This window comes from Giraffa tippelskirchi, chromosome 12 (genome assembly GCF_054371585.1).
Source record: "Giraffa tippelskirchi isolate mGirTip1 chromosome 12, T2T-mGirTip1v1.2.pri, whole genome shotgun sequence".
In the NCBI taxonomy this organism is placed as follows: domain Eukaryota; kingdom Metazoa; phylum Chordata; class Mammalia; order Artiodactyla; family Giraffidae; genus Giraffa; species Giraffa tippelskirchi.
The window spans coordinates 20039516-20066105 of NC_137286.1; the positions used below are offsets into that span (position 1 = coordinate 20039516).

The following is a 26590-nucleotide window of genomic DNA, read 5'->3' on the forward strand; positions in this document are numbered from 1 at the left end:
CCTCCTGCTGTGCTTTACAAGAATTGGCACACCATGTCTTTGCTTGTGTTTCCGCCAGTGCTACCGGGCCTGTTTCCCCACCACTTCCCACAGCTGCAGAGGACACTTTTTGCCAAGGGAAAAGAGTTGGAGTTTTGGTGTGCAGTATTTTAATGGCTGCCAATCACTTAAATATAGGCACTAATTTCGTACTTAGAGTGAATGATAGATGACAGCCAAGACCAAGTAGGATTGTCCCACTCAGCTTCTTGTTTCCTTGTGCCAGAGGTGTATATTCATGCTATTGCAAAAGCAAAAAAAGGGAAAAAATTCAATAAAAAAATCCACACTTGTCTGTTGGGCTGAAGCATCAGCTTACTCAGGACCAGCTTACACCAGAAATGATGTCTCAGGTATATGGAATCTTCTCTGAGGCATGATTTTTGAGATTTAGAAACACTGTGAAGACTTCAGTTTTCTTATTTATGGTTTTGCTTCTTGCTCAGTGGTAATACCTTTCCCTCTTTCTTTCCTTCTTTACTTTTTTCCTTCCTTCCCTCTTCCTTTCCCCTTTTAATATTAATACTTAGCATGTTTATGTAAAGTTAAATGTTTTACTTGTTAATGTTGGCTATTAGCAGGGTAGGACAATTTAGCTGAAGACAACTGCTGGTGAATCTTTTCAATACTGATTTGAAATGCAAATTAATATAAGCAATTACCAGATACTATACATAGTTTTTAAATGGAAGGTTTTAAATGACATTTCCCTGGCAATCTGTGTAAATCTCAAAGATTAGGCATTCTCTTTATTCAATAAATAAATATGCATCCAAAGCCCAATTTGAGGTTGCCATCCCATAATCATTCTTAATTGTAGCCAGCTCTGAAATAAAGATGGCCTTTTCAAATAACAGTTACCTAAACAATTTCTTCTTATTTGAGAACATGTTTGTAAAGAGAGATAACTTATGTGTTGGGGTTGGGTTCTGATGGCCTCAGAGGATGAAGATTAAAATGATATTTTAGGGAGATGGATATTTTTTCCTCAGTCAGAGAAAGGGAACTAACATTTATTGAGTCTTTTCTGTGTTGAACACTTTATATTCATTCAATATTCAATGAATATTGCCTCAAATATGCAGATGATATCTCTTTAATGACAGAAAAAGAAGAACAAAAGAACCTCTTGATGAGAGTGAAAGAAGACAGTGAAAAAGGTGGCTTGAAACTCAAAATTTAAAAAGAAACAAAACTAAGACCACAACATCCTGTCCCGTCACTTCATGGCAGAAAGAAAGGACAAAGTGGGAGCAGTGACAGATTTTATTTTCTTGGGCTCCAAAATCACTGCAGATGGTGACTACACTCATGAAATTAAAAGATGCTTGCTCCTTGGAAGAAAAGCTATGAGAAACCTAGACAGCATATTAAAAAGCAGAGATATTACTTTGCCGACAGAGGTCCACATAGTCAAGCTGTGGTTTTTCCAGTAGTCATGTCGAATGTCAGAGTTGAACCATAAAGAAGGTTGAGCACCAAAGAATCGATGCTTTCTAACTGTGGTGCTGGAGAAGACTCTTGAGAGTCCCTTGGACAGCAAGGAGATCTAACCAGTCAATCCTAAAGGAATTCAACCCTGAATATTCATTGGAAGGACTGATGCTGAATCTGAAGCTCCAGTACTTTGACTACCTGATGCAAAGAGCCTACTCGTTGGAAAAGACCTCGATGCTGGGAAAGATTTAAGACAAAGGGAAAAGGGGACGGCAGAGGATAAAATGGTTAGATAGCATCACCATCACCAACTCAATGGACATGAATTTGAGCAAACTCTGGGAGACAGTGGAGAACAGAGGAGCCTGGCATGCTGCACTCCATGGGATCCCAAAGAGTAGAATATGACTTAGCGACTAAACAACAACAGCAGCAACAACTACCATATTCGGCCATATATTTTAATTGCTGGGGATGCAATGGGAATAGGACAGGAAAGGTCCCATTGTCATGGGTCTTATGGGAAAATAAAATGAATCCAGAGAATGATAAGTACCCTGATGTGCGATTGAGAATGGCTGGGTGAAGAGAGGGTGCCCATTTGATAGAGCAAAACATGCAAGGCCGTTTTGAAAAGGTGACATTTGCATTGAGTTATTGAAGAGTCAGCCAGCCACTCATTTTATAATTTTCACAACTTGAGACAAAGATAACATTATTTCAGCTGGTACAGGCAAAGAAATTAATTGCTTAACTAGGTTAAGTCATTTAAAGTTGCACAGACTTCAAATCCTATTCCAGTTGCCTCCAAAGCTCCCTGCCCACTACAGCCCACAGGTCTTTGCTCACCAATTGGCTCAGGTTTAGGCAGAGACAAGATCTTTGTTTACCTAATCTTTAAGTTTTCATGGAACAGAGAATTTTCTAATAAAACTAACCCCAATCATCTCTTTTTTCAGTAAGAATATTCAGTTCAGTTCAGTTCAGTCGCTCAGTCGTGTCCAACTCTTTGCAACCCCATGAATTGCAGCATGCCAGGCCTCCCTGTCCATCAACAACTCGCAGAGTTTACCCAAACTCATGTCCATCGAGTCGGTGATACCATCCAGCCATCTCATCCTCTGTCATCCCCTTCTCCTCGTGCCCTCAATCCTTCCCAGCATCAGGGTCTTTTCCAATGTGTCAACTCTTCGCATGAGGTGGCCAAAGTATTGGAGTTTCAGCTTCAACATCAGTCCTTCCAATGAACACTCAGGACTGATTGCCTTTAGGATGGACTGGTTGGATCTCCTTGCAGTCCAAGGGACTCTCAAGAGTCTTCTCCAACACCACAGTTCAGAAGCATCAATTCTTCAGCACTCAGTTTTCTTCACAGTCAAACTCTCACATCCATACATGACTACTGGAAAAACCATAGCCTTGACTAGATGGACCTTTGTTGGCAAAGTAATATCTCTGCTTTTCAATATGCTATCTAGGTTGGCCATAACTTTCCTTCCAAGGAGTAAGCATCTTTTAATTTCATGGCTGCAATGACCATCTGCAGTGATTTTGGAGCCCCAAAAAATAAAGTCTGACACTGTTTCCACTGTTTCCCCATCCATTTCCCATGAAGTGATGGGACCAGATGCTCTAAATGTTGAGCTTGAAGCCAACTTTTTCACTCTCCTCTTTCACTTTCATCAAGAGGCTGTTTAGTTCCTCTTCACTTTCTTCCATAAGGGTGGTGTCATCTGCATATCTGAGGTTATTAATATTTCTCCCGGCAATCTTGATTCCAGCTTGTGCTTCATCCAGCCCAGTGTTTCTCATGATGTACTCTGCATATAAGTTAAATAAGCAGGGTGACAATATACAGCCTTGATGTACTCCTTTTCCTATTTGGAACCAGTCTGTTGTTCCATGTCCAGTTCTAACTGTTGCTTCCTGACCTGCATACAGGTTTCTCAAGAGGCAGGTCAGGTGGTCTTGTATTCTCATCTCTTTCAGAATTTTCCACAGTTTATTGTGATCCACACAGTCAAAGGCTTTGGCATAGTCAATAAAGCAGAAATAGATGTTTTTCTGGAATTCTCTTGCTTTTTTGATGATCCATCGGATGTTGGCAATTTGATCTCTTGTTCCTCTGCCTTTTCTAAAACCAGCTTGAACATCTCGAAGCTCATGATTCACTTATTGCTGAAGCCTGGCTTGGAGAATTTTGAGCATTACATTACTAGCGTGTGAGATGAGTGCGATTGTGTGGTAGTTTGAGCATTTTTTGGCGTTGCCTTTCTTTGGGATTGGAATGAAAACTGACCTTTTCCAGTCCTGTGGCCACTGCTGAGTTTTCCAAATTTGCTGGCATATTGAGTACAGCACTTTCACAGCATCATCTTTGAGGATTTGGAATAGCTCAACTGGAATTCCATCACCTCCACTAGCTTTGTTCGTAGTGATGCTTTCTAAGACCCATTTGACTTCACATTCCAGGATATTAAAAAGCAAAAAAAAAGACCACTTAATTTTCATGAGAGATATTTTAATTACAAAATCATTAAAAGGATATTTCCTGAGATTTCAGGCCTTACTTTTAGTTGAATACAGTTAACTTTATGAAACACACATTATTTTATTTTTGTTTTTTTTTAACTTGTTTCACAGAGAATCACTAGAATCACAAAATAAAAAGACTCCTTGAGAACTGATGGACTCAATGACCTGCAGGTTTACCTCCAGCCTTGAGGCCCTTGGATTGATGCAAACTCCCTAATCTTGCTGTTGTAGATGCTCTTCACTGAGGATAGAAACTTGCCTCTAATTGAATCAGTCCAGCAAAGGGCAGGCAGGTCATCCTGACCTAAATATTTCTAGTCTGAGTGTTTTCCTTTGAAATATTTATCTATTTGGGAAGAGAAGATGATGCATTCTCTGTTCATTAAAAAGTTCAAACATGCCTTAAAGCTCTTTACAAAATAACTCTCAAGCTGGTTTTCTGTGGGCAGTTGTTCATAATGACTTGAATAAATTAAGAGATAAGATTCATTACTTTTCCTGTTAGTTAAATATATGGTTAGAAATGGCCATTTGGACTTGTGTTAATAGACATGTGTGTGTATGTGTTTCTTTGTCATGAATATTCAAGTATTGATCAGTTTATAATACTGATGTATCTGTATTTCTTTTTCTAACCATGAACAGAAGCACAACTAGGAAATATAAAAGAATAAATACGATTTAAAAGCATATTGAAAACATAATGATAATGACAGAGGCAATAATTGTATACCAGAGCATCAATTGCATCCTTGAGGCCATTTTTACAGTGTTTCAAGTACCTCATTATATCAATTGTACCAGAGTTCATCTCATTGAGAAACAGGATAAGAAGTATTGGACTCAAAGATCAATTGAAATATCAGTTCTGTACATAAGTAAAATAGCAGTGATACAAGCTGAGTGCATGGCTCTTTTCCTTTTTTGTCAATATAGCTATTACTAATTTTCCACTATTTTATCTCCCTTTCTAAGGCTTAATAGCATGAGCTAAATACCATTGATTTCACAAAGCAATTGAAGGGATAAAGAGACATACAAGTTATTAAAAATGTACTGGGGTGGGAGATGGGAGGGAGCTTCAAGGACTAGGTTGCAAGGGTGGGGACATGTGTATACCTATGGCTTATTTATGTTGATGTGTGGCAGAAACCCACACAGCATTGTAAGGCAATTATTCTCCAATTAAAAATAAATACATTTTGAAAAATACCTAGAAAAATGTACCAGACACAAGTGAATACATTCTAATTTAATATTAAGAAATTAGAGTTAGTTTGAAGCCTTTCCTATGATTGATGTTTAATATATACATACACATATATATGTATGCATTTTTAATTTCAAAAGAAGTTAAAAATGGTAGAAGGAACAAGTAGGAAACATATAAAGACACTAAGTCACCTGTAATCCCGCTACCAAGTTCAACACTATTTGTGTTTTTCTGAATTCCTTCCTGTCTTTAATATGTATATATTTATTATTATTTATTAAAGATGTCATTATTAAAACAGAATTATAATGTGTACATAATTTTCTACTCTTTAATATTATGAGGCATTTTATATGATAAGAAATATTTCTCATATATATGCTTTGTATGATGTCCTAATATTTTATCACATAGATATTAAACTTTTTCTAATTAGGCTGCCCTTCTTAGACATTAGGGCTTCCCTTGTTGTGGCTCAGCTGGTAAAGAATCCTCCCGCAAGCGGGAGACCTGGGTTCAATCCCTAGATTGGGAAGATCCCCTGGAGAAGGGAAGGCTACCCACTCCAGTATTCTGGCCTAAAGAATTTCATGGACTGTATAGGCCATGGGATTGCAAAGAGTTGGACATGATTGAGTGACTTTCACTTAAACATTAAGGTTATTTTCAATTCTTCCTTTTAAAAATTAATGCTGCAGTGAACATGAGCAAAGATTACTTTGTTTGAAATTTTGAAATATTTCCTTAGATTAGATTTCCATAAGCAGAATTGCTGTATTAAAGAATTTAAACCCTGCTAAGAGTTTTTACAGAAGAAACGTAGAAGTAATCTGCTGGTGTGGTTTAGTAATTCCCACTTCTCTGTACCTTTACCCTTTCTGGTATTATCTCCGAAAAAATGAGTTTGATAATTTGATAGATTTAAAAAACTCATTATTCTACTAATTTAAATTTCCTTCCTTTTTTTCTTTTTTAGTGAGATTCATTTGTGCATTTATTCACAAACATTTCCATGAAACATCATATTGGCAGAACTGGCTCCCGTGGCGTGTGACTCGGCCTTTTGTGTGAGTCCCCAAAGCTCGGAAGGACCTTGTGCTCTCTGCCACCATCTTCCCTGGCGGGCTTCCCTGGCTCAGACGGTAAAGAGTCTGCCTGCAGTGCGGGAAACCCAGATTCGATCCCTGGGTTGGGAAGATCCTCCGGAGAAGAGAATGCCAACCCACTCCAGTGGTTTTTCCTGGAGAATCCCATGGACAAAAAGATGGTGGGCTGTAGTCCATGGGATCACAAAGAGTCGGACATGGCTGAGTGACTAAGTATGCACCCTTGACACCATCTTGGAATTTTGTCTTTGAACTTAACGTTTTGTAAGTGAAGTCTGATGGAACAATGAATATAAGAAGAAATACATGCAATATGCGTATCAACTTTTCCCAATCACTCCATCTGCACAGAGTCCGTGATGTCTCATGAGCACAGAGTTCTGGAGGACCCAAGATGCATGGAAGTTCAGGGAGACTCAAAGTGAGTTCAAGGTAAACATGGTACAGCTATAATTGAGTAACCAGGGGGGGCGGTGCTGACAGCTTCAAGTGGCCATGCTTTTTGTTTATACCAGGACTTTCTTCCAACGGAGAAAGTAGGTAAAAGTTTTCAAAGTAACATGAGCAACCAAGAAACCCTATCATATCCTTTGTCACTCACATTGCTTTCTTGTATATGCCAACCACTTACACTGAAAATGGTGGCAAAGAAGGAAAGAAAAAGATAAGACAACCTGTGGTGGTTTTTTTCCCTTTAGTCCCTTGGTGTTTTTTTTTTTCCTTTAGTCCATTTCCCTTTAGGTCTGGAAATGAGGCAAGAGATTGTGACTTTTCTTGGAGGCCTGATCTCAGCCTTCTCCTTGACCTTTCTCTATCACTGTTGATTATATTATGCAGTATTCTTGTTGGCTCTTTAAAGATCTTGCCTTTAGGGATACGTATGAAATGTGTGTGTGCCATATCCATAGATCACTTTGAGTCAGGCTTCCCTGGCTGCCATTCCAACTTGCTCCCCATTTTGGATAGTTATTTCCACCTTGTCTATGATGATTAAATGATATCTTTTGGCTTTTCCTACTTAGGGTTCTGTACTGTTGCTGCGGAGCCCAGATCTGCAATAGTTTCTCTATTAGTACTGATCGCCAGAGAACCACACCTGAACTTCTGAATTTTTCAATGATGCTCGTGACCCCTCACCTGATCCTTCCTTATTGCCTTGGCAAGGGGAATGCTCCCAGCTGTTTCTAGACATGTAGTCAGCTGGTGAATTTTATGATCTTATATAATAGTTCTGTTGATTTCTACCTTCACAGCCTGTCACAGAAATTTGGGCATACATTTGATGTGGGCCATCACTGTTTTCATGCTTGCGAAAGCCATCCCATCAGTGTATTTAAGCCAACTCAAGAATCCCTTCCCATGGTACTGAATTGAGAGACAGTGAGTGAGTCCACTAGTAAAAAACTTCTCCCTTAAACCACTTTATATTCTTCATCCCCAGTAGATCTGCTGGTACCAACTGTCTTGGGAAGGTTTCTAGAAGAATGAGATTCTTGTGGAAGTTATTTACAGATGGAGAAACTATTCTCTGGAGAAATTTGTAAGGGAATGAGGGAAACATCATAGAGCAAAAGAAGCCAAGCAAAGATGTTCAGGAGGAACATCTTTGGCCTAGCTTTGGCCTCTTCTTGTGCGGAGCCAAATTCACATTCCCATGAGGAGTGTGAATGTTGCTATAGAAGGTATCCTTCCAAAAGACAAGGGCTTTTTTTTTTTTTTCCTAACACTCTTACATCAGGTAAGGGGTAAGGTGTAATCTCTCAAGCATCTTAAGGCAAAATGACTCTCATCAGCTGAGGACAGGCCTGCTGAAAAGGGTACCAGCAGCTGGGGGATGGGTACTCTGACCCAGTTAGGGGATCTAGGTGGTACACCAAAACCAGAGTCTGTTTGAATGGATATGCTCTCTATGTGTGGAAAGAATCTCTATACTCTGGTTTCAGTAATACCTACATTATAGTCATTTGGAATCTGAGACTAGGACTTTAAAAGAAATGCGATATTTTCTAATTTGGTTTATAATGCATTTCACTGGGTGTGTAAGGACTAAAATGGATATTTCCTACTTTGCAAATAGCTGAGGCACGTGAGATGAAATTCAACATGCAGATTTGTGAGGTTAGTGATAATTTTGTGCATCATAAAAATGCAATGATTCAAGGATCTCTTCGTCCTAGTTTTTCTAATGAGATTTTGAATTGTACAAACGAGTATTATGTGTATTTTATTACCGAACATAGTCTGAGGGCAAAACATCTAAGCTCTAAAATAGCCCAAGGAAAGCAGGTAAATAATCTTATTCTACAGTAATTATTGCCTTCTTTCTATGTTTAATCTGTGATTTTTGTGTGTAATTCTAATCCATTCATTGTCCTGGCTGTGCAGTATTCTATTGTATGAATATAACAACAGTTATTTATTCTTTTTAGATGGACATTTTGGTTGTTTCCAATTTTAGGTTAATACGAATAATCCTCCTGTGAACTTTCTTTGTGTATATGTGCACATGTTTATCTAGGGTATACTGTATGAAGGATAGGAGGAGACATAGGATAGGGTATCTTTGGGTTTTCTAGATAATTTCAGACTATTTTTCAGTATAGTTGTGCTCGTTCCTCAGCAGGAAGATTGAGGGCAGGAAGAAAAGGGGGTGACAGAGGATGACATAGTTAGATAGTATCACCAATTCAATGGACATGAGTTTGAGCAAACTCCAGGAGATTTTGAAGAACAGGGAAGTCCATGTGGTCACAAGGAGTTGGACATAACTTAGCAACTGAAAAATAACAACATTCCTCTGCAACACTTGGTATTGTCAGAATTTTACATTTCTCTACTTGAATGTTCATTGACATTTGATTTTTAAAGTTTATGGATATAAAATATGCTTATTATCCATTTGGATTTCTTCTTTCATGAAATGTCTATTTAAATCGTGCCTGAATATATTGTTTATTAGCCAAGTGGTGTTAAGTGAGCCATGTCTCAATTTCCTCATCTATGGAATAGGGTAGGAAAATCAGACTCCAACATCTTAACAAAATAGCACCAACTTGGCTTGCTGCCTCTGTCCAAGGTGGAGAACTACATTTACCTGAGTCACCTCTTCTCCATGCAGGGTTGCTGTGAATCAAAAAAGGAACTCACATAAGATTTGGAAGGTGGAAGCAGAACAGGGATAACTTGGAAGCCTGTGGTAGACAGACACAATGATGAACAGACACAGAGGAATTGAGTGGGTACCAGCCAGTCATTGTCCGCTTCCTGTTTTGCATTCAGCTTACTTTCCAGACAGCTGGTCTTGCTAATCAGCAGTGGTCCTCAGTCTCCCACCAGGCACTTGGTCCCAGACCCACAGATGGGGTGATTTTCAAAGAGGCAGAAATTTCCCCAGGGTAGAAGTTTCCATAGAAGAGGTAGAATTCATAGAATCTGCATGGTTGCTAAATTCCCCTCCTGTCTGAGATGACTTCCAGATGACATGATTAGTGATGATTTTCTACTCTATCTTCTTCTTTCTCCTTCCAGACCTTCATCTGCCCAGCTCCTACCACATCTGTGTAAATCTTCATTCCTATATATAATCCCTTATTGTAATACCTGTTGTAGTGGTTCTCATATCTTGATTTAACTCTGACTGATAGAACAGTTTTGACAGTGCAGTAAAATAAACATGCAAAAGTTCTTTCAAAGCTCTAAATTGCTATTCAAATGTAATTACTGGGTTGAGCCAAATAACGGATTACTGATTTTCTTATATAGAGGAACAATTTGGTGACATTTAAAGCAAGCCAGCACAGGCTGTATGGGCAGCGTGCTTCACGAAAACATTTTATTTTGTCATTTGTCTGACTTGGGCACTTGCTTGTTATCACATTGATGCCGAAGTACTCCATCTAACTTTCCTTTTCAACTAGATTGCTTAGGAAGTAAGAGGTTGTAAAAGGGACCTTAGAGGCATAGAATCTCTGAAACATGTCAAGAGTTCTCAATTAATATTTAAAGTATAGAATATAGGGAAATATCTAGAGGCACATATCCGGAACTCCTGAAAAGATATAGACATAAAGTAAAAATGAATTTTTAAAATATATAAAAATCTTCTACTGCAAATTGCCCTCTTTTTGGCTGCCTCTGTGATACATTAAGATTGAGCCTGGCAGCAGGTCATTTTCAAAACTTGTCAAAATCTTAGATTTTTTTATATTATTTGTGACAGTTTTATCGAGTCCACTGAGCTAACTTATAGTTTTGAAGATCGTAGTTTTCTGGTTAATAGAGCAATAATTGGTCAGCCAAACAGTGAATTTCAGCAGCTGCTTTCATTACTTAATGGCCAGAATAAAAATAATAGGACTATTTGACCATTCAAGATTTCAAAACTGACACTTCTGTGATCATAAGGTACCTTAGGGAAGCATAGATAAGACTTTGTGAGCAGAATATTCAAAAGGTAGTTAGGGTAAGAATAGTGAAAGGAGGGTGCTAAAAGGCATGATGTTACTCTAGTATAAAGAGTCTAAATAAAACTCTGTTATTAAACATCTTTCACTATCACTTATATCTGATAGTATCTTAAATTTCTCTTTTCTTCTAAAGATGTGCTTCTCAGTTAATATAATACTCTTATGTGCAAGACCTGGTCTGTACCTAGAGATGATTCCAATATAATTTCTGTCACCAAAAAGCAAGCCTATGACAATGTAGGAGAATAAAAATCTACACAGACTGTAAGAAAGCAGATGAACAAGGTAAAAGAAAAAAGATTTAGAGATTGATGGACATGACTGGGGGACAAACTGAATATTGAGGAAAAAGGAATCTAAAATGGATTTGACCTTTCTGGTTTACTTTAGAAGAAAATGATTGCCACTGGTGGAATTATATTACCAAGGAAATGAGAAGTGAGTTTGAAGTACAGATTGGAGCACTGATTTTGAGTATGCTAGCATCTCAATCGGAGAAGGCAATGGCACCCCTGTCCTGTACCCTTGCCTGGAAAATCCCATGGACGGAGGAGCCTGGTAGGCTACAGCCCATGGGGTCGCAAAGAGTCAGACACGACTGAGTGACTTCGCTTTCACTTTTCACTTTCATGCACTAGAGAAGGAAATGGCAACCCACTCCAGTACTCTTGCCTGGAAAATCCCATGGACAGAAGAGCCTGGTAGGCTGCAGTCCATGGGGTCGCAAAGAGTCAGACACGACTGAGCGACTTCACTTTCACTTTTCACTTTCATGCACTGGAGAAGGAAATGGCAACCCACTCCAGTATTCTTGCCTGGAGAATCCCAGGGAGGAAGGAGCCTGGTGGGCTGCCGTCTATGGGGTCGCACAGAGTTGGACACGACTAAAGCGACTTAGCAGCAGCAGCATCTCAATTAATTTTGCTCAAGAAATCATTTTGGAACTTCCAAGTAGTTGCAAAATTGTGCACCAAATTCAGGAGAAAGGACAAGGTATAGGATAACACCCAGGTAGTTGACAGAGAATGAGATGGTTGGATGGCATCACCTACTCAATGGACATGAGTTTGGGTAAACTCTGGGAGTTGGTGATGGACAGGGAGGTCTGGCGTGCTGTAGTCCATGGGGTCGCAAAGAGTCAGACACGACTGAGTGACTGATCTGAACCGAACTGATTTTTGCGTAGAATCTGTACTTAATATTAGTACCAGCATTAAGATTAATAGAAAATATCTCATTATGGATCATATAATAATTTTTAATAGGAACAAAAATATAGGTATGATCCTTTCATGTTATACTCTTTAGCTATGAGGAGCAGAAGAAAAAGCACTCTTTTATGGGTGGTCAGAAAATGTATAAACTGAAAAAAATATGAAGAGGTGGAAACTAATGATCCTTGGTTGTGATGATTAGAAGACATTTCCAGTAGACAGTGGGAAAAATTAAATAAAAAGTGATAAGTGAATGAAAGGCAAGAATGGAAACACTTAAGGGACCTAATCCAAGTCTTTAGTCTTAGAAAACACTACTGTAGTTAATATACCAGTGTTCAGAATTATTTCCTGAAGTGTTCTAAGCAATATTTCTTTTCTTTGTTTATTTTTCTCTACTCTTGTCTTATGAGTAGAGAAGTATGTATCCCCCCAATATGTTGAAGTCCTAACTTCTAGTACATATAAATGTGACCTTGGACAGAAGATCTTTGCAGACATAATCAAGTTATGATTAGGTCATTAGGATGGACCCTGGGCCAGTATGACTGGTATCCTAATGAAAAGGGGAAGATAACTAATCTGAAGACAGAGACTCACTGTAGAGGAAGAGATTAGAGGGATGAAGCTGCAAGTCAAGGGTCCCCAAGGAAGAACCACAAGAGAGTGAGTTCTATTGTTTTAAGCTACCAATTTGTAATACATTTTTTAAGGCAGCCCTAGGAACCAAACATCCCTTGTTTCTTTCTCTCTTGTATTATCTCTTCACTTAACCAGCAAATATTATTAAACATCTACTCTACACAGTCACTCTGTTGCTCCATTTCCCAGCTTTCTAAATTGGCCTCTTAAGACAACATTTGGCATTTACAAGATTAATAATTAAGAAGAAACAGCATGGTGCAGGCTACTTTGCTTGATCTTTTTCCCTCAGTTCTACTGAAAATGTTCCCAGTTGTGTCATCTTTGATGAAGAATGATACATATAGATGAGTATTTTCCAGCATTTATGGATTCTTAGCTCCAAATGTATGCTAAAAGTGTCAAGTTGCTACAGAACTCTTAGAGAAATGATATGCCTCATGCTAGGGTTGCAAGACTTGTTTCTAAAAAAGTGGTAAGTCCGGCACTGCAGTTTAGCATTAACTGGAGAATCAGAGTCAGAAGGTGTAAAAGACTTTTCAGAGGAAGATCTGAGAAGAAGAATACAATCAGAGAAGACTTCAAGTTCTTTAAAAAAATCTTATAGGTGATTTATATCTGCGTTAGAATAAGGTACGAGGACTAGACCATGAGTATGCTGGCTCTTTGAATAACGATAATTGCTACCCTTGATGATCAAGCAGTAAAGACATACAGCTCTTATGGTGTGTTAGCATATTACACTTGTGGTATCAAAAGTGCTAGCCACAATTTCCTCCAGTAACTTAGGAATTAGATCTGGTAGACAGAGTGCCTGAAAAACTATGGACGGAAGTTCATAACATTGTACAGGAGGTGGTGACCAAAACCATTCCCAAGAAAAAAGAAATGCAAGAAGGCAAAGTGGTTATCTAAGGAGGCCTTATAAAATAGCTGAAAAAATAAGAGAAATGAAAGGCAAAGGAGAAAGGGGAAGATATACTCAGCTGAATACAGAGTTTCAAAGAATAATAGCAAAGATAGATAAGAAAGCCTTCTAAAATGAACAATGCAGAAAAATAGAGGAAAACAATAGAATGGGAAAGACTAGAGATCTCTTCAAGAAAACTGGAGATACCAAGGGAACATTTCATGCAAAGATGGGCACAATAAAGGACAGAAATGGTATGGACCTAACAGAAGCAGAAGATATTAAGAAGAGGTGGCAAAAATACACAGAAGAACTATACAGAAAAATTCTTAATGACCTGGATAACCATGATGGTGTGGTCACTCACCTAGAGCCACACATCCTGGAATGTGAAGTCAAGTAGGCCTTAGGAAGCATTACTATGAACAAAGGTACTTAGGAGATTGAATTCCAGCTGAGCTATTTAAAATCCTAAAAGATGATGCTATTAAAGTGTTGCACCCAATATGCCAGCAAATTTGGAAAATTCAGCAATGGCCACAGGACTGGAAAAGGTCAGGTTTTATTCCAATCCCAAAGAAAGGCAATGCCAAAGAATGTTCAAACTACTGAGTACAGTTGCACTCATTTCACATGCTAGCAAGGTAATGCTCAGAATCCTTCAAGCTAGGCTTCAACAGAGCATGAACCAAGAACTTCCAGATGTACAAGCTGGATTCAGAAAAGGCAAATGAATCAGAGATCAAATTTCCAACATCTGTTGGATCATAGAAAAGACAAGAGAATTTCAGAAAAGCATCTACTTCTGCTTCATTGATCTACATGAAAGCCTTTGACTGTGAACAAATTCTTAAAGAGAAGAGGATGTCAGACCACCTTATCTGCTCCCTCAGAAACCTGTATGCAGGTAAAGAAGCAGTAGTTAAAACTGGACATGGAACAATGGACTGTTTTAAAATTGAGAAAGGAGTACATCAAGGCTGTATATTGTCACCCTGTTTATTTAACTTCTATGCAGAGTGCATCTAGTGAAATGCCAGGCTGGATGGCTTACAAACTGGAGTCAACATTGCTGGGAGAAATATTAACAACATCAGAAATGCAGATGATACCACCCTAATGGCAGAAAGTGAAGAGGAACTAAAGAGCCTCTTGATGAGGTTGAAAGAGGAGGGTAAAAAAGCTGGCTTGAAATTCAAAATTAAAAAAAAACTAAGCTCAGTCATGTCCAATTCTTTGTGACCCGTGGAACTGTGGTCTATCAGGCTCCTCTGTCCATGGGATTTTTCAGGCAAGAATACTAAAGTGGGTTGCCATTTCACCCTCCAGTATATCTTCCCCACCCAGAGATCAAACCTGCATCTCCTGTGTCTCCTGCAGTAGTAGACAGATTCTTTACCCACTGAGCTGAGAAGCCATGCTTCTCAGATCAAGGCATCTGGTCACATCATTTCATGGCAAATAAATGGGGAAAAAAGTGGAAACAGTGACAGAGTTTTTTTTCTCAGGCTCCAAAATCACTCTGGACTGTGATTGCAGCTATGCAATTAAAAGGTGCTTGCTCCTTGGAAGAAAAGCTATGACATTGGGGTACACGTGTCTCTTTCAATTCTGGTTTCCTCAGTGTGTATGCCCAGCAGTGGGATTGCTGGGTCATATGGCAGTTCTATTCCCAGCGTGTACCCCAATGTTCATCGCAGCACTGTTTACAATAGCTAGGACATGGAAACAACCTAGATGTCCATCAGCAGACGAATGGATAAGGAAGCTGTGGTACATATACACAATGGAATATTACTCAGCCATTAAAAAGAATACATTTGAATCAGTTCTATTGAGATGGAAGAAACTGGAGCCCATTATACAGAGTGAAGTAAGCCAAAAAGAAAAACACCAATACAGTATACTAATGCATATATATGGAATTTGAAAGATGGTGACGATAACCCTATATGCGAGACAGAATAAGAGACACAGATGCATAGAACAGTCTTATGGACTCTGAGGGAGAAGGTGAGGGTGGGACATTCTGGGAGAATAGCATTGAAACATGTATATTATCATATGTGAAACAGAACACCATTCCATGTTCAATGCATGAGACAAATGCTCAGGGCTGGGGCAATGGGATGACCCAGAGGGATGGGATGGGGAGGGAGGTGGGAGGGGGGTTCAGGATGGGGAACACATGTAAACCCATGGCTGATTCATGTCAATGTATGGCAAAAACCACTACAATATTGTAAAGTAATTAGCCCCCAACTAAAATAAATAAATAAATTTATTAAAAAAATAAATAAAATAACAAAAATATTTCATTTATTAAAAAAAATTAAAAAAAAAGGAAAGCTATGACAAACCTAGACAGCATATTAAAAAGCAGAGACATTACTTTATCAACAAAGGTCTATGTAGTCAAAGCTATGGTTTTTCCAGTAGACATGTGTGGATGTGAGTTGGACCATAAAGAAGGCTGAGTGCCAAAGAATTGATGCTTTCTGACCGGTGCTGGAGAAGACTCTTGAGAGTCCCTTGGACTGCCAGAAAATCAAATGAGTCAATCCTAAAGGAAATCAACCCTGAATATTTATTGGAAGAACTGATGCTGAAGCTGAAGCTCCAATACTTTGGCCACCTGATGTGAAGAGCGACTCATTAGAAAAGACCATGATGGTGGGAAAGATTGAGGGCAGGAGGAGAAGGGGGCGATAGAGGATGAGATGGTTGGATGGCATCACTGATTCAATGGACTTGAGTTTGAGCAAACTCTGGGAGATAGTGAAGGAAAGGGAGGCCTGGTGTACTGCAGTCCATGGAGTGCAGAGTCAGACACGACTTGGCAACTGAATGACAGCAACAACTTAATTCTTATTCCATTATTGACTTAAGCATGCCATATTTTAGGGCTGATGAAATGCTAAGAATGTAGGAAATGCCATGTTGGAAACATTTCTCCTGAAGAAATCCAAAAGGAACAGGAATCAGTCTTCATAAGTGACTCTATAAAGAATCAACTACAAAATTTAGGAATTAATTCAATGTTATGTTTTTTGGTTAGATCTTTCTCTAAGTGCCATAAATTACTCTTATGTTTTAATTTATAGCAACATGGATCAATTATTATAGCTTATAAGAAGGATTGAGAACCAAGGCAATACAAAGATTTTTCCCCCAGGCATCAGCAATCCAAATGATGTAAATCATTTTGTTGAAAGCATATTTAATATCTACTCAACATCTCTTATATTTAGCAATTCAGTAATATACTGTTTATTCCTTTCTGACAGCATTTTGATGAGTCATACCTACCTAGAACGGTTTATTCTAGACATACATATCTTCTTAGACCCCAAATTACAAAGATATGTGTCAGGTCTTCATTGCACTGATGGAAATAGGAAGTATAAAAACATTTTTCACATTTCTGACTTCTGAGTCTATTTAATTCCTTAGAGTTGAATACTATTGCAACATTTTGGTATAACAAACCAGATAGTATTAAATAATCTGTTTTCTAAGAGAAAGTAGAAGATGTAAATCTTGAAGGTGGATGAAAAATTCTGAATTCATTCTCAGAAAAATTCAGGTGATGGTCTATTGAGTATACTTTTTAGAAAACTTAATTTCTAAAGACAGAAACCATTCATAATAGTTCTAGTTAGGGCCAAGTGAAGCTTAAAATCTAGAAATGACAAATTTTGGATTATAGGTCTGGTCTATACTGTGTTAGGTACTTTCATATAAATATCTTTTAAAGATTTGGCTGGACTATGTTCACAATAGGGACTCTAAATTGATCCATACAGAGTAGCAGCACAGACATTGAACAGTGAGTCAGTGAAGGGGGAAATTACATTGAACTTTTTATTTTCCACATAGAAAGTAAAATATTAAGTAACAGACAAATGGGAGAAAATTTGGGATTGTTAAGACCAGTGTTAGATATTCATGCAGTCAGTCCCTTCCTGGTATATCTTTACCTTACATTGATCGTGACCCTAGAAAAAAGCATCTGCTTTAAGTAATGTAGGTGGAAAAGCTCTAGTGAGGAATAAGGTTGGAGAAGATGTTGAAGGTGGAGAGCATGCGTCAGCCAAGGCCTAGGAAATACTCAGCATTAACATTTCTAGAGTCTTCCATAGTCCCTTCATAGCATTAGTCACTCAGTTGTGTCCAACTCTTTGCGACCCCATGGACTGTAGCCTGCCAGGCTCCTTTGTCCTTGAGATTTCTCAGGCAGAAATACTGGAGTGGGTTACTATTTCCTTCTGCAGGGGATCTTCTCAACCCAGGAATTGAACCTGGATCTCTCACATTGCAGTCAGATTCTTTGCTGTCTTAACTACCGGGGAAGTCCGAGAGTCTTCCAAGTGACCCCAGAATTATGGACAGTTATCTGGTCTCCAGTGTGCTAGGATCACACAGAGATCATTAATACAGTTGAGTCTTGAATATACATGTCTAATACTTGGCTGGAAATTAGGCTATTGAGAATATATAGGTACAAATGACGTTTGGCAGCATGAGGCAACACAGATAGGCAACAAAAGAAAACTTTCCTGATGAACTTGGTGTGGCTTCCTAGGCTTCTGATACCTACCTACTACAGTTGGCACATGATGAACTGATTTTCCATTCCGTCCTAAGGTGCTCATAGGCTGCACATGCCTAGGCCTGGAAAAGGGTTAAATCTTCGATGCAGAGCTGTTCAGTTCTTCCAATTGAAGAGTACCAAACTGGAGTAAGACAGACATCAGAGGGGGTTGATGCCTCTTTAACAAAGAGTTGGACTCTGTCAGTCAGAATCTATGGTAAGGCAATAATGGCACATGTGCCATAAGTTTCCCATTCTTGAGTTAGAGTATAAGCTTTAGAGGATGAGATTGTGATTTATTCATCTTTGTATCCTCTCCAGCTAGCACAGGACTCTGAATAAAGCTGATGAATAATAAATATTTGTTGATTGTGTTGGCTATCTAACAATTTATGCAAATGAAGGAGCTAGTGTCAGTGAAAAATGTGGAACACTTAACAAGAATTTTTATTCCTTTGGCTTTCTTCTTTGAGAACAGTCTTTGACATTACAGGACATAATCAGAGTTGGAGAACAGGCAGCTAAAGGTTGAATCTGCTCTCAAAATATCATCTTTGTAGTGGTAAAATAAAGCACTGATACTGAGGTCAGAAGAGCAAAGCAGAATAAAACGATGGCTGAGTACTATAAGGGAGAGGGCTGTGAGTGGCTTATTATCATAGGCTGGCTCATTGATTTAATGATCATGCCATACACTGAGCTACTGAATGTTCACTGTACTTAAAAAGAAATTTGTCCTCATCAAAGAATGGGGAAGTGCAATTCCAGCATAGGATTTGAAGGCCAAATTTCGAGTTGTAAAATTCAAAATGATTCATTATTTATGTCCTTATGCTTTTGTCTCAGTCTTGCTATAAAATATAAGCCCCATATATTCTTTTTAGAAGTCTCTTTTTGTTGCTGTTCAATCTTATCTCCTTCTTGCACGAATTACTCATTAGAATTTAGCTTCTTCCTGAGCCTCAGTAACATATTTTGGTTACTGGAATGTTATTAAGCATGATATTTTGTGGTCAGCAATAATTACTATGTATGAGTAATTTATTAATAGGTCCTGCTTGAATCAAGGGAATTTTTGTTGTTATTGGTTTTGGAGTAGGAAGTTGAATACTTCAGGGATTTGGATATTTAGTCCTTGACTGAATAAATGATATAAAATTGAGTTTTAGTGGATTCAAAGGAGAATGTAATCTTAGTTTATTTCTTGGAGAGCAAATGTCCAGGGCCAAAGGATATTGCTATAGGATTAAGAATGTTGTTTATACAGTTGCAATGACATTTGCTGTTTTTAGTGCTTTCTCAAAATAATTTCTTCTAAAGTAAAAAATGCTGAGAAGAATTCAGAAGGCCTGAATACCAGAGTGCCTGAGGGAAGATCCAAAACACCACCACCACAATCTCTTCCTTGCTTGGTCTCTCTCTCTCTCTCACACACACACACACACACACACACACACACACACACACACGTGTGTGTGTGTATGTGTGTGTGTGTGTGTGTGTATGCACAGGTACATTCCCTTTCAGCTTCTGCTGTTAATGACCAGCATGGGGCTGGGCTATTTGCCACAATCAAAATTAAAAACTTAGAACTCTTGACACCTCTCATCAATTTGATCTTTCCAATTTCCTCAAGCTAATGAGGGTGATGGTTTTATTTGACACTTAAATATTTAGGAAATGCGTTAATCTAACAATGTGACAAGATAAATTGGGTTTAAATAGAAAAAGAATGTGGTCCGTTAATGGAAGCAAATGTATTTCTAAGACAAACACAGTTCATCTTGTTCCCCTGTGTATTTCCATGTGGGGGCCCTGTAATAATTAATGTTTAAGAGAATAAAATAAGGAAGAACATTTGATCTCCAAAGCCTTAAGGAATTTTATGTTTCTGTGAAATATTTCCTTATGTTGCTCATCACTTGATTTGAATGTGAAACCAATTCCAGCCCTCTAAATCAAAGTATTTGCTAGACTCAGTAGGGGAGATTGAGCATATAAAAATTATTAAGAAAAGCCATAAGCAATGCAATTTGCAAATGTGAAAATCTGTGCAATGCATCTGTAATATCCCCACACATTACTATCATCTCATTATCTTCTGGTGGCAGATTTGATGCTTGTCCTTGGGAACAAACTTGTAGTATATAACCTTTGTCTAGGTTTGGAGACCTAGAACTTGAATGTTCATACTTAGCAGAGACAACAGTTAAAGATGCTTAGGTTTGGGAGATATGAATGTAAATTCATTTTTTAGTAGTCTTGAGACAAGACTGTCTTATCAAGGAGTGAGTTATTAATCCTAAACAATGATGTATGTGTCAGTCGCTCAGTTGTGTCTGACTCTTTGTGACCCCATGGATTGTAGCCCACCAAGTTCCTCTGTCCATGGGGTTCTCCAGACAAGAATACTGGAGTGGGTTGTCATTTCCTCCTCCAGGGAATCTTCCCAACCCAGGGATTGAAATAATGATGACTCCTGGCCTAGTCCTTAGTTTAGTCACCAGTCTAATACTTTAAACCCTATTTAGCCTTTTGAACTTGTACAGTTAGAGTGATGTTTGTTAGCAGTGGTATGACTTTGGGAATGAAATAAATTGCTTGTATCAGCATTTTTAATCTTTTTTTTTCTGATTTGGAAATCATAATTTACATTTAAAATTTGAAATAGCATTGTCATTGCTTTATGAACATTCCTTTATTCATTTTTCAAATCGTTATTCAGAGCCTACTTCATGCTTGTTATTATAAGGCATTAAAGAAAGAAGTTGAACTCCTGGTGGTCCAGTGGTTAGGAAACCACCTTGCAATGCAGGGGGCATGGGTTCAAGCCCTTATCAGGGAACTAAGTTCCCACATGCCGTGGAGCAGCTAAGCCCATCCACTGCAACTCCTGAGCCTGTGCGCCACAACTAGAGAGTCCGCGCACCTCAAAAGAGATCCCACATGACCCGGTGAAGGTCCCTCATGTCACAACCAAGACCCAACACGGTCAAATAAATGAATATTTTTTTTTAAAAAAAGAACTTGTGTTGCTTCTTTTACAGACCTTATTAACTGATACAGAATAAAGATACATATGTATATATATTCACACATAGTCATAGGCACAAGACCAAAAGTTATAAGATACAATATGTTATGGTTATGAAAAGGAAAAATTGATTACTCATGGCTGTGACAGAAAATTTATTAAAATGTTGCCATGTGTTAGTATTTGTCCTTCAGTTCCCTAAGATAACCAGATCTTACAGTGACGCCTCCCTTTGGTGAAGGCTTTTCTGTAGGGCTGGCTCTTATGCACTGCCTTTCTGACTTTTTTTGTCCTAAAGCATGAGCTCATCAAAGAGATGATGCTGAATGTCTGGGTCAATGAGAAGAAAAAGTGATTAATTCCTTTGTAACAAGAGCAAGCATTTGGAGGGTGGAGTAAAACAGAATCTGGGTTGCTGGTCTGTACTTAGTGTGGGTCCCTCTAGGGAATGTTAGGCTCCCAGAAGGAATATCTGTGTGTGTGATCCACTTAAAAGACAGGATCCCAGGGGCTGGGGTAAAAATTTCTGGATTTTACATACTCACAGAAGCAGAACCATCTGATTGAAGGGAACTGCGTTGGGTGGCATGTACAATTAGAATAATGTTTGATAGCAGTTGAATGACTTTGGGAATAAAATAAATTGCTTTTATCAGCAATGAAGTGTAAGCCAGTATGAACCTATGACATGAATGGAGGGGTCTCCCTAGCCCCATATCCCTGAAACAGTCTAGCCGGGGAGCACCAGTAATTTCTGAGAGGGATGAGGGCTCAGGACCTGATTTGATTTGATTTAGAAGAAATGCAATAATGTATTATTTTTTTTTCATGTGAGCTTGTGGACTGAATTTTATGTCTTCTACATAGAGATTTACTAGGCTTTACTGTCATTCTCTGCACAGACCAAATCTGCCCCATAGACTGACTCATTCTTCAGAATGAGGGCCAGTATGTTTTGAGACAACTTCTGAACACTTGGTTATTATTCAGGGAAGAGTGGGGGCTCTCAGGAGTCACTGATTTGGGGTAAACCAATGTACTGGGTTAAAAATGACTTTGAAAATCTTTGGAAAGTTATAAAAGCTCTTGACAAGAGGAAGTAAAAGAGAAAAATACCCTCTAAGACCTTGTTTATAGGATTTGTATCTCTATTTTTTACAAAATAATAACTTGAAAAGGAGGGTCATAAAAGATAGACTTAGAGTCTCCGTGTCGACTTAGATTTTTAAAGGAGGGAAGGTGTACATTGCAGCCGCTGTTGCAGAATCCCATGGAAGAATTACACACAGCAGCACATGTAAATGTGGGTACCTGAGTCATAAACGGATGCAGTGGGACAGCTGGTGGGGAAGGCTGTCTGACTGAAGAAGGCAATATGACCTTTCAGAAGGAGAATTTATAGACATGAAGATATCACTTAGAAGAAAACTTGATCCTGGAGCACACCTCAGAGGTATTGTAGCAATGGCAGGCGGCACCGAGGTCCCGGTGGGCAACGCTGTAGGGTTCAGAGCAAAGGGGGCCCCTAAACCATTTGGTGAAGCACCCTAAGAATATTGATAAGCACTGTACAAAATGTCTGCACATATACATAGGGAGGCTGGGTTTCTGTGAGTTTCTGGATTTCTGGGGCACAGGAACTGAGCTGCTGCAGGAACGATGTAGTCAAGGAATGTCAACAGAAGCCCCTGAGGATCAAAGAAGCCCCTTTCTACCTTTTGCATGCCCAGTTTCAAGAAACAGGGATGCCAGAATGGAAGGCAGAGCACGTGAAGTTGGCTTTTTAGGATAGATCATACTTAGGTACATAGGGAGGAGAGAACAGGATGCACAAAAACCCAAAGCAGGAAATCTCATGATGTAAAAGGAAAATGGTCAGATATTTAAATGATTTCACAAGTCCTGCATGACTGATTCTCCAGAATTAAGTGCTGATACTCTGCTCAACTACACCAGGCACCTTCCTGTGCTCTGCTGTGCTCGGTCGCTCAGTCGTGTCTGACTCTTTGCGACTCCCATAGATTGTCACCCACCAAGCTCCTCTGTCCATGGGGTTCTCCAGGCAAGAATACTGGAGTGGGTTGCCATTTCCTCCTCCAGGGAATCTTCCCAACCCAGGGATCGAACCCAGGTCCCCTGCATTGCAGGTAGTTTCTTTACTGTCTGAGTCACCAGGGAAGCCCCACAGGGCATTTGGAAATACCATCCCTCAGCTTGGAATATTCCTTTTGTTTATTCTCCTTTTACCTGACTAACACCTTACTGAGTCTGGCCTGTACGTAATTTTCACAAAGTTTAATACCCAGAGGCTTGGTGAGGTGCTCTGTTGTTATTCACTGTCATTGCACACTGTATATTTGTGCTGTGTTTAGCACAACTGTTGCCAGTGCAGGAGATCCAAGAGACACAGGTTCAATCCCTGGGTTGAGCAGATCCCCTGGAGTAGGAAATGGCAACCCACTCCAGTATTCTTGCCTGGACAGTTCCACGGACAAAGGAGCCTGGCAGGCTACAGTCCATAGGGTCACAAAGAGTCGCACACATCTGAGCGACTGAGCACAGACAGAGCAAAAAGCATAACTATATTTAACTTTTGAGTAGTTAATTTTCTTACTATCTATCTGTTTTGCTAGATTCTAAGCCCCACTGGCTCAGGCACTGTGTCCCTTCATACCGAATCCTCAGTACCTATTACAGGGCCTGGCTCAAAGCTGGTGTTCAGTAACTATGTCTTGGATGAATGAATGAATTAGGCTGAAACCTGAGGTATGCTCTGAAGGTTCTGAGAAATTAGACTGGAGAGATAGGCGGCAATAAAACTGTGGAGTATCCTGACTACAAGCCAGAGGAGTCTGGCCCTTTGCTCGGCCCCCAAGAACCTTGGAACATTATCAGCGTACATAGTGTCCTGCTCACATTCCAACAATTGGTAGGAAAGTTGCTCTTGGTAAACAATTTCCAGGTGTACAGAAACTACCCAGGAGACGTTGATAGCCGTAAATTGTTAAGACAGGAAAGTGTAATGGAGGAAGAGACAAAGGCATTGACTTTTATGGAATCATGTTCTTTACCTCAAGCAACAGATCCAGACCACCAGCAAAGTAAAGAGAAAACGAAATGTCCTTAGAGGGGCTCTGGGAAAGAAATATTTTCTCCGAAGTTAGCTCAGTCTAAAACTGAAAAATTTCATCGGAATAGAAATGACCTAGCAGTTGATTTCCTATAGCAGTGATTCAGCTTTTAGTAGAGTAGAAGGAACAGAAGGTCACTCTGATCTTAGCAGCAGGTAGGCACTGCAGCCTCAGTGCCGCGTGGCCTAGTCTCAGTTCCTTTATCTGCCGGTGGCTGTCAGCATCCTCAAATCTTTGTTAGCAAGATCCCAACAGTACTCACCATACGTGAACTACTAGGACCTAATTATTTCAAATATTACACCCAGTGACTTTTTTGAGAGTACCTAGTTGGTCCTTGTTGTTTTTTAGTCTCATCCAACTCTTTTGTGACGTCATGGACTGTAGCTCACCAGGCTCCTCTGCCCATGGGATTTCCCAGACAAGATTACTGGAGTGAGTAGCCATTTCCTTCTCCAGGGGATTTCCTGACCCAGGGATCAAACCTGTGTCCCCTGCGTTGCAGATGGATTCTTTACTGCTGAGCCACCAGGGAAGCCAGTTTAATCTAGCCCCAGATTAAAGCAGGATAAAGGCCTGTTTTTTCTGGTTCCAACAGATGTCCAACTCTGTCATATCCTTTCACTCTCATGGTCTAAATGAACTCATGTCTTAGGGCTCAGAGAAACTGACAGACAAATGCGGAGAGCAAAGGAGGGTGAGTTAGGCCCATTGTCCACAGCCATACATGCCTCAGCCACCCTCACATCTTCTTGGAAACTGTCTCCAGGCCTTGAAAAGTTGCAGAGAATTAAAAAAAAAAAAAAAAAAAAAAAACAATAAGAAGGAGTAGTCCTAATTTAAATATGAAAATTAACAATGCTTGCTATTATTGCGTGCTTATGCTGCAGCAGATAGTTTAAATACCTTTTATAGATTTCTCATGTGATGCTCCCAATAATCATTTGAGGTGGGTGCTAGCTCTGTTTAACACATCAGGAAACTACAGCTCAGAGAAATGATTAGGCCTTGCTTAGGACCAGACCTGGGCCTCTTTAGTTCATGACTCTGTGGTTAGGGAGGAAGAAGAAAGGGTGGAGTATTGTGGCCCTTGATCCTCAATCATTTTTAAGGAAGATTGAGGATATGATTAAGAGAGTAACTTTCTTTTGAAATCACTGGATACAAATTAAACACTGAAAAGGAAAACTCAGCAAGGCTTACAAATCTACTGTCAAGTAATACTAGGAATGAGACATGATGTAGGCTGTCGTGTTTGAGTGGGTGGAGGAGAGGGCACATGCAGGGTTGCATCAGGGTCAGAGACCAGACGAGGAACACACAAGAACGTAAATGTGTTCCGCTAAGTTGGGAGGGACAGCCGTAGGTTGGGGGGTTAGGCAGCAGTTGCTAAATAGGGAAGTTAGGTCATGTGAGGCTAAGAAATCTGGGGTATATAAAACAGATAACTAGAGTTACTAAGATAATTTAAGCAGGGAAGTAACTAGTGAAAAAAAAAATGTGTTTGGAAAAATAATTGGCAGCGCAGGTTGAAGTAGGCAAAGCGACTTAAGTCAAGGAAACAAACAAGGTTACTATTACAGCCATCCATGAACGAAAGGGAGAAGTTTGAGAAAAGATGCTTATGAATGAAAAGGAAGGGAGAGGTAGAAGAGATGTTACGAATCTTTACACAGCTTAAGAATTCTACCTGTACTATATAATTACTACTTTAAATTAAGAATACTAGGGAACTGAGTTAATTTATGGACTTCCCTGGTGGCTCAGGGGTAAAGAATCCCCCTGCTACTGCAGGAGACGCAAGTTTGATCCCTGGGTCAGGAAGATCCCCAGGAGAAGGAAATGGCAACCCACTCCAGTATTCTTGCTTAAAAAATTCCATGGACAGAAGAGCCTGGTGGGCTACAGTCCACGGAGTTGCAAAAGAATCAGACACAGCTTAGCGGCTAAAACAAAAAAGTACTTTATGGGTATCAATAATACCTTTGAATCACTAGTAAACCTTTCAAATTGTTACTTTCTTTAACATAAATCGTTATTTAATTTTTATAAGCTTTAGTGTACTGAAAAGCTTCTAGGTACCCTACAAATCATGCAATTCAACATGATTGCTACTTGGATGGCTTGCAAATTGGTCAAGCTTTTTGTTCTATGTTTTGAGTTCTCTACTCTCAATCAGTACACCTTTAAGAATGATAAATTTATCTGGAGAACTCATGTCTCACACAACATAGAGGGTTATTATGATGTTCAAAAGAATCAAGGTTGA

At 39.3% G+C, this 26590-nt stretch overlaps 1 protein-coding gene across 3 annotated transcripts in view; it reads left to right on the top strand.

The window, feature by feature from the left end:
• LOC145528812 (uncharacterized) overlaps positions 1-26590 on the top strand; it is a 612770-nt gene that overhangs the window by 364882 nt on the left and 221298 nt on the right. For 2 of the 3 annotated variants that reach the window (XR_014070710.1, XM_081547827.1), the window contains one exon: positions 6201-6762. Coding sequence is in view for 1 of the 3 variants with exons in the window: in XM_081547827.1 (XP_081403953.1) it covers positions 6201-6295 (95 nt within the window). In the remaining 2 variants the exon portion in view is untranslated. The remainder of the gene's footprint in view (positions 1-6200; positions 6763-26590) is intronic. The other variant, XR_014070713.1, reaches the window with a different exon arrangement.